Source organism: Equus asinus, chromosome 5 (genome assembly GCF_041296235.1).
Source record: "Equus asinus isolate D_3611 breed Donkey chromosome 5, EquAss-T2T_v2, whole genome shotgun sequence".
In the NCBI taxonomy this organism is placed as follows: Eukaryota; Metazoa; Chordata; class Mammalia; order Perissodactyla; family Equidae; genus Equus; species Equus asinus.
Window position 1 is genome coordinate 75,381,929 of NC_091794.1, and position 20,917 is coordinate 75,402,845.

At 37.3% G+C, this 20,917-nt stretch overlaps 1 protein-coding gene across 3 annotated transcripts in view; it reads left to right on the top strand.

The window, feature by feature from the left end:
• Positions 1-10,178, top strand: part of SPATA6 (spermatogenesis associated 6) — a 123,574-nt gene extending 113,396 nt beyond the window's left edge. For 2 of the 3 annotated variants that reach the window (XM_014845249.3, XM_044770748.2), the window contains exon 13: positions 6,345-10,178. In XM_014845249.3, coding sequence (XP_014700735.3) covers positions 6,345-6,525 — 181 coding nt within the window. In that variant the 3' untranslated portion in view covers positions 6,526-10,178. The remainder of the gene's footprint in view (positions 1-6,344) is intronic. The other variant, XM_070509981.1, reaches the window with a different exon arrangement.
• Positions 10,179-20,917: the final 10,739 nt, after the last annotated feature.

Below are 20,917 nucleotides of genomic sequence, written 5' to 3' on the forward strand. Positions count from 1 at the left end.
TTATATGAAGCAGAGCGTGGGAAATTCCATGTGCAGGGGGATTAATGGAAACAATAATGATCCCACTGGCAAACGATAAGGGAAGGCTTGAGGTATAACTGCTTGTTGGGGCAGACAACAAAAATCCAGGGACAGTATAGCCAAAGTTGGCCTTGATACAAGTTCTACTTATCCCTGATAGTCTAGAATGTTATGTGTATGCATAGAGCTGAAAATATGTTCAGGAACAACTGGAGAGAGTCTTAGGGGGCCACTAGTCCATGGCTGAATGTGAGGCCTTGTGAATGCAGAAAGTAGAATCCAGGGCAGACTTATAAACTAGATGAACTTTGGGGCTGGCCCCGTGGCCGAGCGGTTAAGTTCGCGCGCTCCGCTGCAAGTGGCCCAGTGTTTCGTTGGTTCGAATCCTGGGTGCAGACATGGCACTGCTCATCAAACCACGCTGAGGCAGTGTCCCACATGCCACAACTAGAAGGACCCACAACGAAGAATATACAACTATGTACCCGGGGGCTTTGGGGATAAAAAGGAAAAAAAAAAAAAAAAACTGGATGAACTTTGAGTATATTCCCCAAGCCACACACAGATCCATTGGCAAAACGTGGAAGCCTTATAGGCTTATTGACTCAGACCAACCATTTGCTGGCCACAAAGCTGTACTGACCCAGGGCAGCACCCAGGAGGCTAGGCTTAAAAATAGAAGTAATAATTCAAAAAAAGGAAGAAGAACAAGAGATACCACAACTACACGGTGCAAGGGAAACAGACTCCACAGCATCAGTCCAGGGAAGTCACTAAACAAATAATCAAAAACAACAACTCTGTTAAGGAGGTCAGAATCTGGAGTTGCTGCCATTTTTATCTTAAATGTCATTTTCGACAAAAAATTATGAAACATGCAAAGAAATGGGAAAGTGTGACCCATGCACATAAAAAATGAGTTACTAGAAACTGTCTCTGAGGAGGCCCAGATATTGGGTTTAGCAGCTATGTTCAACGACTAAAGGAAACCATGTTTACAGAATTAAAGGGAAGTATAATGACAGTGACTCATCAAGTAGAGAATATTAAGAAAGAGGTAGAAATTATTTCTTTCATGTTTTTCTCAGCAAAAATTATGCCCAAGACTCAGTACTTCATCTTATGATCTAGATGTACATTGCATTTATCAGCTGTGATTGTTTAAGCTTTAGTGATAACTGACTTTAGGAATAAAAAATGTTTATTATTTTATTTAACTGGGTAAAACATGAAAATGCTCTGAAGTATTCTGGCTATACTCCACATTAGGTCAGTTTTACGTCTGTTTCTTTTTACTGGGTGTCTGGTAGGGGATTCAGAAAAGCACAACGAAAACCAATGGGATGTTCTCTATGGAGATGATAATTATATTAAGTTCAAACTGAATTAGTGAAACCAGAGGGATGACTTAAAATATCAGTTTAAAATACTATTTTTGTGTTTTTACGTAAAGACCACTTGTCCCCTTTACCAAGACATATACTAAAAATAATATTTGTGGTTAAGGAGACTTTAGAGTGATCCTAATTCAATCTCCCACTCTTGGTAGAAATCCCTTCTGTGTCTTCCCATTGTGGGCTCCTTATTCTGTCCAGGGTAAAATTCTCTACTTGGCTCTTAACAGTTAAATCTTACTTCATTGTTGCCTTTTCAGACATAGCTGGTATTTCATGATATTCCAGACGGTTTCATGCCTTGGTTCTGTTAGAATAAGGTGCCTAGAATAATCCCTGTCTTCTCGCTTATCTAGTGAAGGCCTACTCATTCTGTAGGACTAAGCTCAAGTTATTCCCTCTTCTGAAATACCTTTCACAACCTCAACAGACTGTTAGGCATTTTCTCCTTTATGCTGCCACTCCCTCTCATATGTATAATTTCACTTAGCAATATTTATCTTACAATAACTATTTTATTGTACATCTGTCTTGTCTTCTTGTAAGTGTGAGCCCCTTGAAGTCATAGATGTTTTACTTTGTTTTTTATTGCCCATTAAGGTCTCTGACATGTATCAGGAGCTCAATTTAAAAAAATAGTTTAAATATTGAAATTGAGTTCTTTATTAATAACGATCAGTTTCATTGGTGAAACTCTAAGACATTACTTAAGTAAACTCATTTTATGATTGTGATATTTAATAACATTTCTAGTTAAGGGATCAACAGAGGAATTAATGATGAAAGCTGTTATACCTTATTTCTTGTCAAGGGCTCTTTTCTACACATTCTCACTCAGGGAAAGGAAATAAGTGACCTATAAGTAAACAAAAGAACTACTCTTCAGTAAATTCATTTGAATAGACTTCTTTTAACGTTTGCTGTATAGTTTCTGGTAATAATAAAAGAAGATAAATGACAACGTGCGATTTTTTTCCCTGTTTTTTATCATGCCCTTTGTGTCCTAGTTCATACTAAGCTGCATAAGACCTTCTCTTCTCTGCATATAGGCTAGGCTTTAAAAAATAAATTTATAATTTATACCTTATCAACACTTAGGATTTGAAACTGTCCAATTCTCAGATATTATCCTGGTCTCTCTCCTTTTTTGTCTTTTTTTCTTAATAGCATTGTCATAATTGTATAGAAGTCTCCCTATTCAAGCAGCAAGAGTAAGTTGCTAAAAACTAGTGAACTGCATTTAATAAAATAACAATATTATCCCCACTTTAAAGATAACCATTTTGTGGTATACAGCCCTGATGCAGTATTTTGTAGAGTGTAGTAGGAACTTACTAAATGCTTTGAATGGATGCGTGTTGGAGACAGGGTAAAATAGAGAAGTGTAGTCTTTAAAAGCTTGTTACTATAACAAGACTTTTTAGTGTCACTTACACATTCTAAACTTAATATACCCAGTAATGGAAAATCGAAATTGACTCAATATGTTTCTATTTCATTAGTTAGAAAGCCAATGCTTCCATGTCTGGAAGCAAATGTTGTTTTTAGGATTCTGATACTCTTTGCTAGCATCTGTCCATGGACCATATCAGGACCTGTTCTGTGTTCACATCTCTGTTTTGTGATTCAGACTTCAAGGCTGAACCAATTCCCAAATTCTCTCCAGAGAACCATAATGCTATTTACTAAATTGAAAAATTTTGCAATTTTAAATAGAAATAAACTCCCTGCCAAATTTTGCAATACCTAAAAGCACTAGAATGTCTATTTTGGCCACTTTAACTGATCTTTACAGAACCTTATCAGGTTCACAGTTGCTCCTAAAAAGCTTTCTGAATTTTATTTATTCACTGCAGGCCACTGAGGTGGTATTTTAAGGCAGCTTTGAGACATGAAAAAAGAAGGTATTGTCTACTGGAACCAAAGCAGTAGCAAATCTATGCCTGATAACATTAAATATGATAATTTATGATAGGGATTAGGAATTTGGTTTACGATGATCTTGGAAAAACCTTCACAGTGAGCATTAAGGTTAGCAGCCCTACCACTACTTACCTTTCTGAGGGTTGGGTGGTGGTGTGTGTTAGAAAGTCAAGCTCGCGTTTAGTAGGTTTATTGTAGTAGAACCAGCCTGGCAAATATAGAGTTTAGAAAAGGACATTATTGTCTGGCCATCAGTACACAGTAAATTTGATGATGAGGACAACAGAGAGACAGGAACATATCTGTGTTTTTTGAAATATTAATTAGTGCATAGTTACTGCAAAACAACAAATAAACAGAAAACAACCAAACAAAATACAACCTATGGGTCTCCTAATGTAGTGTGGGGGAGGAGAGGCAAATGCGGGGACTAGGCTGGTAGACACGTTTGCAGAGGTAGGAAGTACATGCAGAAATGTTTCTATTTAATGAATTTGTGTGTGTGATTTCCCCGTCACTTGACTCACATTGTCGAAAACTGTCTTAAGTGACAGGAGTTAGGCTTGGTGAAAATTGTATGAAAGAACTTGTATTCGGTTGACTAGACTACTTCTTGAGCAAAGCTAATGAAAGAAATGTGGTGACTATATCGAAGCAATAGTATTGAGCCTTGGCCAAGGCCTTTTGAAAAATGTTAAAGATTATACTGACATTACTAGAAATTGTTTTAATTAACTCTTTGATGCTGAATGGACAAGACAGAAGTAATGATAATCATGTTTTAAAATACCTTTGTTATCCAAGACTGCATCATTTTCAAAATTTTCCATTGTGAAAGAGGTGGTACCAAGTATGAAGAAAATTTGGCAGGATCCAGTAAATATTGCTAGAAAGTAGAGGTAGAATCCCATTTTAGCAAAGCCATCAGGAAGTGGAGGAACCTATTGCCATGGTACATGGAAGCGAATTTTTTCAAACTTTTTGTGACATATGTCAGCTGTAACAGAGGAATATATTTAAGGTTTGTTTATCCTAAATAATAATAATAATATAAATGAATACCCATTTACTCACCATCCAGCTTAAGAAATACTTAGAGCACAACTCATATCTATAAAGCCACCTTATGCCCCTAACCAATTGCATCCCTTTCCATAGAAATGACTGTTATTGTGACTTTTCTGTTAATCTTTCTCTTTTTTTATAGTTATACCACACATATATCTATTCTTAACAATAAATATTTAATTTTTCTTGTTTTACTCTTTATATAAATGTAATTATAACTGTATATTGTTTGAAGCTTGCTTTTCTCCACTCAATTGATTTTTCAGTTTCATCCATGTTGATACATGTAGCTAGAAATCATTAATTTTCCCTGCTGTATACTATGCCATTATATACGTATACTACAGTTTGATTTATTTGTTCTAATGTTGATGGATGTTTAGTTTGCTCCCAATTCTTAGCTCTATTACAAAGAGTGGTTATTATTAACATGTTCATCCATGTCTTCTGGTACTCATGTGCAAGAATTCCAGTGGGGTACCTAGGAGTGGAATTATTGGGTTAAAGTTGCATATTCAGCCTTACTGAGTCATGCCAAAGTGTTTTCCAAAGCGAGTGTATAAATGTTCCCATTACTTTACATTCTCACTGATACTGTATGAAGCTCTAAGAATAACGTAGCCACTCCCTGCCTTTCTCATGGTCAAATTTTATTGTGTTCAAGTGGTAGATTGACTTCAAGCCAAATAGCAAATTCTTCTTACAGATACCAGCTCTAAGAGTTCCTGTTTCACAATTGACAATAGAGGTAACTTCACGGGACTGATAAGTCAAGGAAGAAATTGTATGAAGTGAGATTCCAAATATATGAAGAAAATATCTGTGGCATTTACTAGCCAGGATATACAGTTTTATATGGCACAAAATTCATAATCTCTAACATGCCTGAGAGGTCTTATCTAGAACGAGTACTTCATTTATTCAAGTAGGTCAATTATTTATTTTAAAAAAATACAGTGAACTCAGTCTTTGAAAAAGTCACCATTTTCTTTCTAGCAAATGGTATGTTAAGCCCAGAACTCAATGTTTATGATAATAAAATTGTAAATTTGGTATGTTTAGAAAAGTACTATCAAGCTTTCAGAAAGAGGTGTCTTTTCTTCTCTATTCCCATTACAACTAGCCTAGTCCTGGTCTAATTCATGGCTTCCTATCTGTTCTCTCGGTTTTTTTCTTAAAAACCCTCAAAATTACAGTGGACCCTTCTCACTTCAAATACAGACTCTTGTGCCTTGTTTATCCTCCTTGAGGACAACAGCAGCATAGCATAGTAGAAAGGGTCTTAGAGCCACAGACATGGTATCTCTTTCTATTCTGCCACTTACTAGCTGAATAGTCTTAGGCAAGTCACTTGACTTCACTGAGCCTCAATTTCCACAATTAACTACTTCAGAGGGTTGTAAGTTTTTTTTCATAAATATGTATAAAGTGCCTAGTAGTTCAGTGCCTCATATTTAATAACTTCTCTGTGCAAGGTAAGCATGTTACTCTGTACTTTACTTATATTCTCTTTGATTTTTAAAACAATACTACAAAAACATAGTACAGGAAGCTGCGATTCTGGACAATTAAATAAATTACTCACGGTCCTACAGCTTACAGAGGATTGAGCTGGAATTCAGTTCCAGGTCCGTCTGCCGTGAAGCCCAGCATTCTCCTGCAGGCCATACCATGCTATCTGGCTGTGCTTTTACCATGCTGCACCTATCTCTCTTCTATGACTTCTTTTTAACTCTCATACACAATTTTCATTTTATTGTTTTATAATTGTTTCATGAAAATAGTGTCACTCTTTGAAGGCACAGGCCTTATTGTCTGTTATTTCTCATAGCTCAGAGTATCACATACCCACAAAGTACTCAGTAAATATTTGATTTATATAGTGCTACCTCTCGTTTAGTTTCACTATTGTTTTAATCATTTATTTCCTTCTTATAGCTCATTTCAGCGGCCACATGGCACTCTCCATTTGGATGATGGTGAATACTGGTCCAACAGGGCAGCCTCTTATAAAGGGAAATCCCACCGACCCATCTTTGAGAACAGCATGGACAAGATATACAGGAACTTATACAAAAAGGCCTGTAGTTCTGTTTCTCATACACAGGAAAGCTTCTGAGACCATCCACGATACACAATACACTGTATGAGTACCCGTGTCAACTTCTCAATGAAAACGTTTGATGTGATCAATAGCTGTATTCCTTTTTTTGTAAAGACCAGGGGGTTCTAACTGAGTACTGTGGTTAGACTTGAAAAAGTTCATTCCTTCAGATGGTAAATTATCACAGGCAAGCCTTTTTGATCACAGAAGAGAGTACTGTGTTCCCAAAGTCAGAGCTCTGCAAACAGTTACGCCGCCGAGTCCGACATGAGAAGGACATTGTCATGTCCATCTCAGGTCCAGGACAGGTTCTCTCCAGAAATAGTCTTCTGCCTTAGTCACCTTGGAATTTTCTTTTCATGTACTTGACTGGCTACCTTGTCTGAGTAAGATTTAATTTATATTAGCTCCCTTTTCTTGGTAATGAGCAAAAAGATATACTGTACAGAAATGAATTTCCCAAGAGTTTAAACCTTGTTTTAACTAGTATTTTCTACTCTTTTCTCCCTTAGAAAGAGCTATTTATATTTCTTAGCTCATTATAAATAGCTTTCTTTTTAACGTTTGTATAATCATTCACTCTCTCTTCTCTAAAAGAACTACCTAAGTTACCTAAAATGTGTAACAGTTAGCTAGAGATAGCAGTAGGCATGTATGACCCAAAATGTGAGTAACTGATTTTTGCTTAACATCTGTTGCCAATCTTCTTCTTTTTGCTTGGGGAAGATTGTTGCTGAGCTAACATCTGTGCCAATCTTTGTCTATTTTATGTGGGATGCCTCCACACCATGGCTCCTGAGGGGAGTTGGTCTGCACCTGGGATCCAAACCTGCGAACCCTGGAGCGCTGAAGCAGAGTGCACAAACTTAACCACTGCACCACTGGGCCAGCCCCAATGAGTAACTACTTTTTAAAGATAGCATTCTTTGTGTGATTATCTTTTAGGGCCATGTCTTTTGGTGCAACCAGAATCAGAAAATAGCCTTTGTAAATGAGCATGTAAAGAATAAGGGAATTATATTGTAATATAACCTCTTTAGAGTTGTCATAGATACCAAATGGCCCAAGAGAGTAGTATCTTTACTCTAAAGGACACTTGGAACCATGAAGGGGAGTAAAATATTACAGCAGAATTCTTTGTTGTAGGCGCTGGAGAGTCTGTTGGTTGATAAAATTAGCTCCTCTCTCGCCCCCAAACATACACCTGTGAGGCCAGGGACACATTGGAGACATGAAGCAATCAGTTACCTTGTACTTATCAGAGAGTGAGCGGAGGGGAAGCAGAGAGGAGGAAGTAGGTGAACTGGGCGTCCACGCTGGAAGAGTTGACGACAAGCGGTGTTCTCACTGACTCCGTCTTTGGTTAATTCTACAGTTAGGATTTAGAAAGAAAAAAAAATGGACTTGATCTTCACTTAAATTGAAATAAAGATGTAAAATTGGGTGACTTATTTTTGTATTAGGAGAAAATATATAATGCTTGTTATCTAATAATTGATTTTAGAGTGATGTAGAATGGCAACATGATGGATCAGAAAGCCCATCAGAGACGAAGGCAGGAGGCCCAGGCTGTAGTTCCATCTCTGCCGTTTTCTAGCAGAGTCACCTTACTTCTCTGGTCCTTAGTCTCCTCGGCTGTGAGCTGAAGGGAATGGAGTAGATGAGCATTTCCTGAACTGTGTTCTGTGGACCTCTGACCTAGGAGATGGTTGAAGGAAGGTAGACGCAAGTGTTTCATTGGTCGTATAAGTTTGGGAAAATCTGTGGACTGTATTCACCCCCCTGTCCCCCACAATTTAGAGAGTCATAGGTAGGATGACAGGGATAAAGGGAGGGCTATTAATGCAGAAACGACAGTGAGAAACTGTGACCGTCCCAGAAACGAGAACCTGTGGTCATCATGGTCATGGTAACGTTAGTGTGTTAGAGGCTCGAAGAAAGCCGGGCATGAGCCTTTTTTGCCTAGCACCTGGTAGAGAGCCTGGCACATAGTTGGTACTTATTAAATATTGAGTTAATCTAGAATTTCCTAAACTAAATTGAGCACGTAACCATTTCTGTTGTTATGGCCATTCTTTCCCTTCCATTCTGCCCTCCTCAGCTCTGCACACTCCTTTTCAGATGCCATCCTCAGGTGCATGTGGACCCCAGCTGGGGACATGCTGGACCACACAATCACTGAGGTACCGTCTGGCTGTAGGTTATATGATGTTTTGTACAATAAGTTTTTGAAAGTCAACATTGAATAATGCTTTTTTTTAAAAAAACCTTATATCCTCAGTGAAACTTAGCCAGCTCTGTTGGTCTAGTGGTTGATTTGGTGCTCTCACCACCACGGCTTGGGTTCGTTTCCCGGTCAGGGAACCACACTAACCATCAGTTGTTTGTCATCCTGTGGTGGCTGCGTGTTGCTGTGATTTTGAAAGCTATGCCTCCAGTATTTCAAATACCAGCAGGGTCACCCACAGTGGACAGGTTTTGGAGAAGCTTCCAGACTAAGACAGACTCAGAAGAAAGACCTAGCCGCCCACTTCCGAAAAATTGGCCATGAAAACCCTATGAATAGCAGCAGAGCATTGTCTGATATAGAGCTGGAAGGTGAGCGGATGGAGCAAAAAGACCGGGCAGGGATCTGCTGTGTTCTACACCGGGGCGCCTAGGAGTCGGAATTGATTCAGTGTCCCTAACAACAGTGAAACTTAGTATGATTTGTGTGTGTGTGTGTGTAAACAAATGAAAATTTCCTCCTTTTAAAAATGCTGCTTGGTAAAAAGGACAAATATGAACTTCAAAGAAAATGCTTTGCTATCAGAGAAAATCTCCTGAGTGACTAAGTTCTCACTGCACCTGTGTCTGCCATTGGCTGTGACAGAGGCCGCAAAAGTCAGTCTCAAAGCGGAACTTCAGAAGGTGAAATTCTGAAAGGCATTTTCCTGTGCGTTAACTCTCACATCTTTCTGAAGGATAAGCTGCAAATTTTCAGATATGCTGCATCCTTGCTAAGTGTCTGATTATCTCCATTGCCTAGGGGAAGGAATAGTCTTTGTTGCTATCCCTAACGATTACTGTGGATTGTTCTGTTGTATTATCTTAAAGAGTAAAGCCTTTAAGTACTAATAATTGTCTTTTCTCACTGATAGAAGCTGAAAGATGCAGCTATTTATTCTCTTAGCATTTTTTCTATGTTTCCACAATCTAGTAATAGTTATTGGACTTAATCTGAAAGATAAATAAGCCTTACTTCTTCCTTTTAATGTTTTTTTTTCCTTTAAATAGAAAAACCTGGGAATTTTAGGAAGGAAAATGTCAATTCAACTAAGAAAAAAGATGAACCTTTGAACCAAGAGTGAGTTCTCCTGGTTCTACTACTAATTAAAACTTGTTTAAGTCATTTATCCTTGGAGCTCGGTTTTCTTACCTGTAAGGTGATGAAGGGGTTAAGTTAGAATGATCCTTTAATGTTCCAACATTTCTATAATTGTATAATTGATTAATGTGGAAGATCAGGAAGTTGTAGGCAGCAGAGTCGTGTTGTGACTTCAAAGATTAAACCTGTGATTAAAAATCTGGGGCAAATAGAGAATTCTCATTATTGTGTTCATTTTCTAATAATAGCTCTATGAGATATAATTCACATACTATAAAATTCACCCTTTGAAAGTATACAATTAAGTGGTTTTTAATATATTGACAGTTATGCTATTATAACCACCAGCTAATTATAAATTATTTCATCACTCCTGAGAGAAATCCCATACCCATCAGCGATCACTTCCACTCCCCTCTCTCGCCCAGCCCCTGGCAACTACTGATCTGCTTTCTGTTTCTATGCCTATTCTGGACATTTCATATAAACACAATCGTACATTATGTGACCTTTTGTGTCTGGCTTCTTTCCCTTAGCATATTTTCAGGGTTCATGCCTGTTGTAACAGGTATCAGTACTTCCATTTCTTTTTGTTACTAAATAATAATCCATTGTATGGATATACCACATTTTGTTCATTCATTCAGTTGATGGTCATTTTCATTGTCTTCACTTTTGAGATATTATGAAAAATGCTGGTATGAACATTTGTGTACAAGTTTTTGTGAGAACATGTTTTCATTTCTCTTTAGTATACCCCCAGCAGTGGAATTGCTGGATCAGGTGGAAACTGTATGTTTAGCATTTTGAGGAACTGCCAAACTGTTTTCCAAAGCGACATGCTTGTGTTTATTTTTATCTTACCTTAAGATCTTAGGCCAGTTACACCCTCCAGCATTCATCCGCCCATTCATCACGTGCTTGCTGAGCACTGTGTGAGATGTAGAGGCTATAAAATGTAAAAATGTATCTTCCCACAAGCTTGAAGAGTCTATTGAGAGAGACAAATTACCAGTGTATTTCAACATTTGCAGTGGTTTGGTAACTTGTATGATATGAGAATGTAAGAATGGTGATAGGGCCACAGAACTTGCAAAAGCATGAAAATGAGAGGGCGTGATTGTTCAGGAAACTTCAAGCGCTTTAGCTGCAGATGGTGGGCAGGGTTGCAAACGCTTCGGATGATATTGATGAGTGCAGTACGAGAAACACAAAGAGAATGACAGGCCTGGAGCAGCGTTAGGAAAGGTGACCTTTGAGCTGGACGTTGAAGAACTTTCGAGAATAGGAAATCAAGATGGAATAAACTAAATATTGAGCAGGTTTTATGAGGGTGGAGGTGAGGTCGAAGGAAGTGTACAATAATGTTAAAAATCTAGAACTTGGAAGAACTCAAGAATAGAAAATGCATTTGTGAAGTCAGATAAAAATAATGAAGTCCGATAACAATAAATGAAAACTTTCTGTTGTTCTTGCCCTAGTTTGTATGTGGCCATAATAGGCATCCTGAGAGGATCAGACCCCAGGCACCTGCACGCTTTGCTTATTGTTGGGACCCTGGGGGTAGCAAGTTAGTGTGAGGGCTGCCCTTCTAGGAATTAAGAAGTATCTTCTCCCAATCCCAGATTTTCTGACTAGCTAGAAATTCATGGACAAAATGAAGAGGTAAAGGAAAACCCAAATTTTTGTTATTGAGTTGTTAAGAGGGTATTATTTATCTCTGAATGATATACTTTGAATTTAACTATATAGAATTCCTTAGACAACCAGAACTTGTGACTATTCATCCATTTAACAAATATTATTGAAAGGGTAGTCTGTTCCAGGCAATCTGCAAAGTACTGACTGATCACCCAGAGATCAACAAAACACAGTTCCTGACCCGAGTCTTGGGGGGATTGACATTTACTGATCACAGTGAGAGAAGTGCTATAGTAGTTGATAGAAATGCTGTAAGGACAAAAGGCAGTCCCAATTAATTCTTCTTAGAGACGTCACATGCTCCAGAGAGGGATGATAATCGAAATTAGCTGATGTTCTATCGGCCTGGATAGCATGAGCCTTAGAAAATCACTTAGTAGGTTTGTAGAGTAGGAGCGAAATAACCCAACACAGAACAGATATGAGCCAACAAACTGCCACAGCTCCCTTACTCTCTAAAGGTTGATGAAGTTAGTTAAGAAGCTCTTACTGTCTTTACCAAAAATAACTCTGCTTTTGAGGGAAAACAGGTATATCTATAAGATACTGAAGAAAGTGCATTTTGCTGTACTTCTATAGATCACCTCCACAAAAGTACTGAACGTGAGTTAGTGAGATAAACCAGGGTCTGAACTCAAGGACTTTACCTTGACCATTGGTGGACAATGATGGTATAATCTATGGAGTCCCTCAGTTTTACTCTATGTTCTGTGTAGGATCTTTTAGCACAGGTGTATTTCTTCATCTGTGTATCCCTAGCATCACAATCTGGGCACATCTTTATTACAGCCCTTAACAAACTGAATTAACAATTACTTGCCTATGTGTCTTTTTCTGCTGATCTAGGATCTTGTTCACCTCTGCATCCATGGCAGACAGTAGGTGTACAATGTTTGTTAAGTGACTACATGACAGAAAAATACATGAAGGGCCTCTAAAAACAGTGCAAAGCCTAACTCTATCTGGATATAAAAAATAAGAAGACCCAACAAGACTGTTGCTATCAGCCTAGTCTATCTATACCTGTAGACCAAAGAGATAAAGTGGAAAAGATGAGAGAAAAATCTTCGTTGTACAGTGGTCCTCAAGAAGAAAGAAATGGTTCGTTCCTCAGTTGAGAGGGTTAGCGTTTTTGTAGTGAAATCTATTTTTCAAGAGTACTTTTAAATTAAGAAAAAAGTCATATAATATGATGGCCTGCCTTTTTGTTTGTCTGTTACTTGGCTGACCGACTAAGATACACAGCGTCAGGTGACCAGGGCCAGCTCCTAAACTGCTCCTGCACTGGGCGATAAGTGCAGAGTTAGGCAATGGACCAGGAAGCAATTGCCTGCAGTTGTTTCTAGCGTCTTGTATTCCAATGCAGTGTAAATCCCTTCTATGAAATGCAAATTTCTTAGTTCCCAAGGTAAGCTTAAATATTTTCTTTCCCAATGTCTTATCTTTTGTCACTCACAAAGCAGTACATTTTTAACTGAAGGACTGAATAATTCTCTATCTTCTAGCTTTCACATGTAACCAACCTACTCAATCTAGACACTATGGCTCTCCTGAATAATTGGGAATTAGTATGTAAATATTTAAGCAAAACTGTCCCAATGAAATAGTCTTTTTCTTCTTTTTTACTAATTTCTTAAATCTTAGTACGTTGCATTCAAGCTGTGATAATTCACCTAAATGAACCTGATGGGAGAGAATGGATTCTGCTCTCATTTGTATAGCATGTGAATGTTTGCAGGTTTTTGGGGGGGAAGTTGTTTTTTGGTTTTTTTACTTTCCATCCCTACCTTAGTGTCATTTTTAAAGTTCTTAAAACAAGGGAATTAAAATAATATTTCTTAAGGACTACCATCTATACTTGACAATTTACCTACGTTATCTTATTTGAGCCTCACAGCAGCTCTGTGAGCTTGGGCAGGCATAAGTAACCTCAGTGTTACAAACTAGGTAACTAAGGATCAAGCCACTGTGGTTGGCCAGTGATAGACACAGCCAGTAAAGAGTAAAGCTTGGATTTGAATCTAACCCAAACTCTGCCTCTCAAATAGATAAGTGGCTAAAAAACTCAGCTTGTAACAGTTCATAAGTTTTTAATGGTGGAGCTGTGATCTCTTCAGAGAAAACCTCAGTGATTGCACTGTAAATTGAACATTAATGCGGTAAAACCTAGGGCAAATCTCCAACATCCAAACACTAACAATGATTAAAGAGATCATCTCGTGAACTAAGGGAGAAGTCGGTGGAAGTGTATGAAAGGAATATCACTGCAGATTTATGTTAACTGACCCGAGAGTTCATGGTAATCAGTGTTGATTATGGGGTAGTTCCAGATAAACGACTGATGATGTGCTTTCTGTGGAGCATTGTTACCCAACCGCACATTCAAGCATCACTCCATTTCTTTAAACGGCCTTATTAAGGTATCATTGATACAGAAAGAACTGCACATATTGAATATGTGCAATTTGATGAGTTTGGGCATATGCAGACACCTGTGAAACGGTCACCACAGTCAAGGTCATAGACATAACCCAACACTCCCAGAGTTTCCTTGTGTCCCTTGTTTCGTTTGGTAACTATAGGTACCCTGCTGTACAGTAGTTCTGTAGGACTTAGTCATCTTATATAACTGAAACTTTGTTATTAACAAATAAAAGAGATATTATCAGATCCACAACTTACAAATATTTTCTCCATGCCTCTTCATTCTGTTGCCTTTTCATTCTGTTGGTGATTTCCTTTGCTACGCAGAAGCTTTTTAATTTAATGTGCTTCCACTTGTCTATTTTTGCTTTTGTTGCCTGTGCTTTTGGTGTTATATCCAAGAAATCATTGCCAAGACCAACATCGAGAAGCTTTTCCCCTATGTTTTCTATTAGGAGTTTTACAGTTCCAGGTCTTAATCTACTTTGAGTTGATTTTTGCGTATGGTGTGAGTTAGGGGTCCAATTTCATTTTTCTGCACGTGGATATCCAGTTTTCCCAACACCATTTGTTAAAGAGACTATCCTTTCCCCATTGTATCTTCTTGACACCCTTGTCAAAGATCAGTTGACCATATGTGTGTTGCTTTATTTCTGGGCTATTCTGTTCCATTGCCATATGTCCATCTTTATGCCAGTACGATACTGCGTTAATTACCGTGGCTTTGTGATTCAGCTTGAAATCAGGAAGTGTGATGGCTCCAGCTTTCTTCTTCTTTCTTAAGATCACGTTAGCTATTCTGGGTCTTTTGTGGTTGCATATGACTTTTATGATTTTTTTTTTCTATTTCTGTAAAAAATACTATTGGGATAATAAACAAAAGAGAGCATAGGTGGTTATATTAATATAAAACAAAATAGACTTTAAGTCAAATACTGTCACAAGCATCACTACATTTCTGTTGCAGAAAAAAATTTAAAGACGTTTAACTTTCTGAGTTTATGATATAGTTCAGAAATAAGGTGAGAGAAAACCTTTAATGTCTTTGAACATATGTAATAGAATCAAAAATAAGTGGATCCTGTTAGAGGCTTCCTTTTATCAATGAAACTCATTCTTCGCTGGAGTTTCTGTTTGTGTGTTTGTTTTTTAGTAAAATTAGTGATATATGCAAACAAAGTGCTGAAGAAAGATTTAAGTATATATAGGTTTTCAGAAAGTTCTACTTTCAGGAGATTGACAGCAACATTGTATAGTAGAAAAAGCACTTCCTTCACAACTTTTCTGAACCTCATTTTTTTCTACCTGTGGAATTGGATATTAATAAACATTGCCCTCCATTCCTCAGAGAAATACTAGGATTAAATAGAAAATAAGTGTGGACATTGTTTCACGTATGTTAGGCACTGTCATATTGTTTTTTGGAAATGATCTGGGAAAAGGAATTTGCAATCTGAAAAATATTTCCTCTGGCATAATAGCAGTACTGTTGGTTCTAGAGTTGAATAGACGTCAGATTTCTTTCTCTGAATTTGTCACCTCTGTGTTACTTAACCTTTCTGAACTTGTTTTCTCCTTTGTAAAAAGGAAGATATTTTCATAGGGTGGTTGTGATCATTTAAACAGTTGATGCCTGCGGAGCATCACAGGCAATGCACAGTGCTCAGTAAGGGTAACTATAATTACTAAAATTCCAAGTCAATATAGAGGTAATATTCTGGAAGATCTTAAGGCTCTGATTAGGGGAAAAATGCGATATGAGCTATATGAATAAATATTTTAAAATTTCAAAATTATTTTAAGACATGAGACCAAGTTATCCAGATTATTTGGTATGGCTCTTAAATTTACTAATTATTTGATTTCTGTAGGTTGTGCAGTATTGTGGAAAGAGCCACATAAGCCTGGGTTTGAATTCTGTACTGTGGTGCTATCTGGAGATACTGACCTTTAACTTTATTATTCATTAAATGGGAGTGGTACTACCTAGGATGGTTACAATGAAGAATATGTTAGGTAAATGATGCAGTGACTGGCGTTGTACCTGACAAATAGTAGATGCTTAAAATACATACAGAGGTTACTGAAAATAAATAATTTTGTGTATACATGTGATACAGAAATAATTTCCCTGTCATCAGTTTCATTGTTTTGTGCATAAATCCAGCCAGGCATAGACAGCTGCCTTAGCGTCATTATTTCTGTTGTTAGAATCCTGTCTTCCTTGTGTACCTGTGCACTTTGGTGGAGGTTTATGTAGAGCTCACAAGTGAAACTAAACATATGACGTAAGTCTCTGAGAATATTGTCCACTTAAACTTTATGTGTGACTTCCCTCACTTGTTAAAGTATTTTTGAAATAAAAATAAATTTAGTTTGTGAGTATGTCCTGTAAAGCCAGTTTCGATCCTAGGAAGTTTATTTTGTCTTTTGTTTGCTTTGGATTTAGCACAGTTATGTTTTACAGATTAACTATATTCTTTTGACGTGGAGGAATGTTAGAGGTAGAAGTTAGATTAAATCACCCTAAATCAATAGAAGTAACGCTAGACCATCTCAGCAGGTGAACATCTCTGTAGCTTTTAAGAATTTGTAACGAATGTGATTGGACAGCCGCATTTTTCAGAAGATTATACTGTTCGACAGTAGTCACAGAGGTGTATGTATGTGTGTATATATGTGTGTGCGTGCGTGAGCGCATCTGTGTATACACACTCATGTATCTACATACACACATAGCTTTCTACAAGTAGACTTATCTCAGGTTTACCAGGTAATTCTTTAGAAGTTTTAAATTAAAAATGTTTTAATTACAAAAATTTCCTTTAGAGATCTCAACCTAAGATATAAATAATATAAGTAAAAATATATGAATAAATTTTAAAATATATTTTTGGAAATTGCTGGCTAATGAGTATTCTATTTTAGCTATTGCGTCTTACTGCATATGAATTACTCACTGTCCAGAAAAAAAGCCCAGTGGTTAAATATGTGGCCTCTAGCATCACACTGCTGAGTCAACTCCGTCTTCAACCGCTTAATCACTGTGCGATGTTAGACAAGGCGGTGGTGCCTTTGTGCCTCAGTTTTCTCATCTGTAAAATGAAGACATTACCACCAATCACAGGGGGTCATTCTGAAGATTAAATTAGTTAACAAATATAAAGTGCTCAAAACAATGCCTCACACATGGTGAAAGCTCTATAAATGATGTTTATTATTTATTACATAGCTGACTAATTATCTATTGGACTTGTCTGAGACCTGTATGTTTTCTGAAACATTTTATCTCCCCTTTCACCCCATTTTTAATAATGTTCTATTGTTAAATAAGAAGTTACATTGAAAAGGCATCTACCACTCTGCTCAACAAGAATGTGTTAAAAATATTTTGCATTTTCCTAAAGGATAGAAAAAATATGCTATCCTGATTCTCATTCTCCTTTGTGGCCCAGCAGTTGTTCACATATGATATATTCCTACAACTGTGCTGCATAAAGAATGTGTTTTGGCATAGAAACTGCATAATTTGGAGAGGTTTTTGTTGATAATCTTAAACAAAAACAGTCAAACTCATTTCAGTTCCACTGGAAACCCAATGGGGGAATTGTTTTTGCCAAATGAGAGAAAAGACGCCAGCTTTTGAATTAGGAAGTACTTTCAAATGTTTATGTTGGGGAAAATGGAAGGAAAAGAACATTTGACTTCAGTGAATTTTTATCTACCAAATATTTAAAGCCTTGGAAAGACTGTTTCCACTGAACTGTTATGTTAAATAATAGCTTGTATTTTTTGTAGCTCATTACCATTTTCAAGCATTTTTACGTAAGTTGTTTTATCATATCTCTCTATAACACGTTTATGAATTAGTTAGGGCAGGGATTATAATCTACATTTTTAAAAATGAGAAAACTCAAATTTGGGCAAAGTGTCTTGCAGGTCACACAGTGGGAGTGTAAATGGCTGAACTAAGATTTAAACCCAGATGTTAGTATTTTCTCGTAAATATCCTATACAACTTTTCCTACTATTGTTTGATTTTTCTTAGGGATTAGATTTAATATTGGATTTTAAGACATGATACTTGATTCTCAGTGATTGATTCACTTCTGTATTTGGAGGAGGCTAGTTTTCCATTATTCAGATTTTTTTATATATATTTGTGAATAGCTCCAAACGTTTGCTTTTTCTGCTCCCTACTCTGTCCTACCTGTTGGCCAGTTCACCTACTTATCAACACACCTCCATTCCCTTGAACAGTGAGGGAAATTAAACTAGTCAACTTGTAGCTTACCAGCTATACTAGAAAGGTTTAGTAATGAGTTCTGTGGGGTTTAAAGAATTCAGTGATCTAATTACTACAAATAATTGGAAATTGCCATAATTTGGAGATAACTTTTCCTTAGGTATAGGATTCAGAAGTAGAATATCTGAGACATACCTAATAGTCATCTCGTTACTGGAATGTGCATGACTATATAGCATCCAGGTCTAAAGCCTGGTAGAGCTTCCGGTTATGTTCCGGTTCGGTGGTTCCGAATCCTGCCTGATCCAAATCGCTCAGGAAGAGTGTTAAAACAGTTTCCTCCTCCTAACTTCCTGACACAGTAAAGCTGGCTGTGTTTCCAAGAGAGTCTCTAGGTGACTGCGGTGCTTGCCCAGGCTGGAGAACCGTGGGCCTAGCACCTGTTCACAGCTTCCTCTGTAGTGAGGAGCATGTAGGACTCTTTTTGCTGATTTAAATTTCTCCTCCTTTTTTCGTTTTCATTTTGTTAACCTCTTCATAATCTGAATGGTTTTTTACTTTAGGCACAAAATGCCTTGAGCTCCAAGAAGAATAATGGCTGGCTCCTAATTTCCATGGAAATTGTATACATTTGGGTTATCCATGACTAACCTTTAAATACCAGGGTTTTTTCTCCCTTTATCTAAATAGCAAGGTCATTCATTCATTTATGTATTCATAAAGCAAACATTGAGTACCTACTATGAACTAGATATTGTGAGTGGCATTGGGCAAACATAAAATAAATAAGAAGATATATTCTCACTTCTCAGAAACACATTATGATAGCGTGTTGTAAAATATTAATGTGCCGTGGATGTAGACAATATAAGTAAATGTATGAAGGAGATGTCTGGGTGGGTGTTTTAGGAGCGTGAAAGAGGAAGCAACCACTTGCTTGATGAGTGGAGGAAGACGTCACAGAGGAAGCAGCCTTTCATCTTGATCTTAATGGATGATCTTTCGGAAGAGAGGCAGGGCGTCGGAGCTTGTGTGGACGTGAAAGAAGAACAGCATGTTCAGGGAACTGCTCAAGTTTCGTATGGTCAGAGTACAGAGCATACGGTGAAACCGGGGCCCAAGATGAGGACGAAATGTATGTTGAAATCACATCAAGACCCCTCTCCGTATGCCCAACTGTAGAATTTGAACCGTGTCCTCATACCAAAAACATCTTTAGGTGTTCAGATAATGCCGTCTCATTCTCACAGTATCATTAAGCAAATATATCTGACATCCCAAAGCTCATGTTAAGACCAAGGGTAAGGGTTTTGTAGTCTGTGTTTCTCCAGCCATTTTTCACCTTTCAGCATGTTTACTGAGCCCTTGAGTGTCGAATGCTTGTCAAACATAAAAAAAATACTTCTTAAATGTTCTTCCTGAACTTTCAATCTAGTTTAGCAGATGACATAAATACTTGAAAAGAACACAGTAAGAAATATCACAAAGGAATCCATAATTGCTGAAGAGTCGATGAGTAATAAGAGTTCAAAGGATGGAGAGAACTAAAGTCATCTATCTGAAAAGGCTTCATGAGTCCAGAGAGGGGACATGAGCTCAGTCTGAGGATGGGTTGGATTGGAATAGGTAGGGAAGGAGAAAAGTACTTTAAGTGGAAAAAAATTGAGCAGTGGCATAAAGGTGTGGAAATAGGGTCAGCAAAGCGTATTTGGGGGCAGCAAGTTGACCTCTTGCCTGGAGCTAGAGTTTCAAGTAGGGGAGCACAAGGGAGTATGACAGTAAATAAACATGGCTTCTAAACGAAAGGGAACCTTCAGAAAACCTAGTAGGAAAGGCTGTTCCTGAGTTTACTTTTGATCCATCTTAGAGATTACACATAAAACTTAAACCTCAGCTGAACTTTAAAAAATAAATACTTTGTAATAGAAGAGTATTTCCTGGCATTAAGATACTTTCAAACACTACAGTCACTGCCAGCGATTTTCCAGCTTAAACCCATGCTGTTTAAATGCATTGGAAAGAGCTTTAGATAACCTTTTATGTTTGGTTTAGACCTTTTTTTCAAGGAAAAAAATAGAAAAGTACAGCCATTGGCCCTGTATACATCTTCATTTGCTCTATGCCTGTGTTTCATTCTTTCTTTGCTTATAGCCAGAGAACTTAGGAATAATTGCTTCTTGCCTTGGGCCAAGAATGCAGCTATATAGATAAGGGCCACAACTCAGACATCAAAGATTAATATGAAAACATTTTCTGACAAAGTTAGAATCATTATTATTTTATATCAGTTTTTCTAGGTAAAAATTTCAGCTTTAACTGGACTTTTTAAGACTATTTTCTGATTTTAGAAAGCAACAACGTATAAAAATTGGAAGTTTTCCAGAAGTATTCATATGAAAGTAAGGATAAGTTGGTAGTTTTTATGTATTTTATTGTGATATTCTATTTCTACAAAGTTGTTAGTTTTCTACACATTTTGTGTCTTATTACTTTAATGTCAATACATACATGTTTCATTTTTCTGAAATGGTGCATGGTTATCTACTGTTACATTGACATACTGTGACGCAATTTAACCATGCCTCTGTGGTTGGATATTCAAGTTGTTTCCTGATTGTATGTGTCTACTATATTTAAACTGAGAAGCAATATGCTTGCACCAAAGGTAG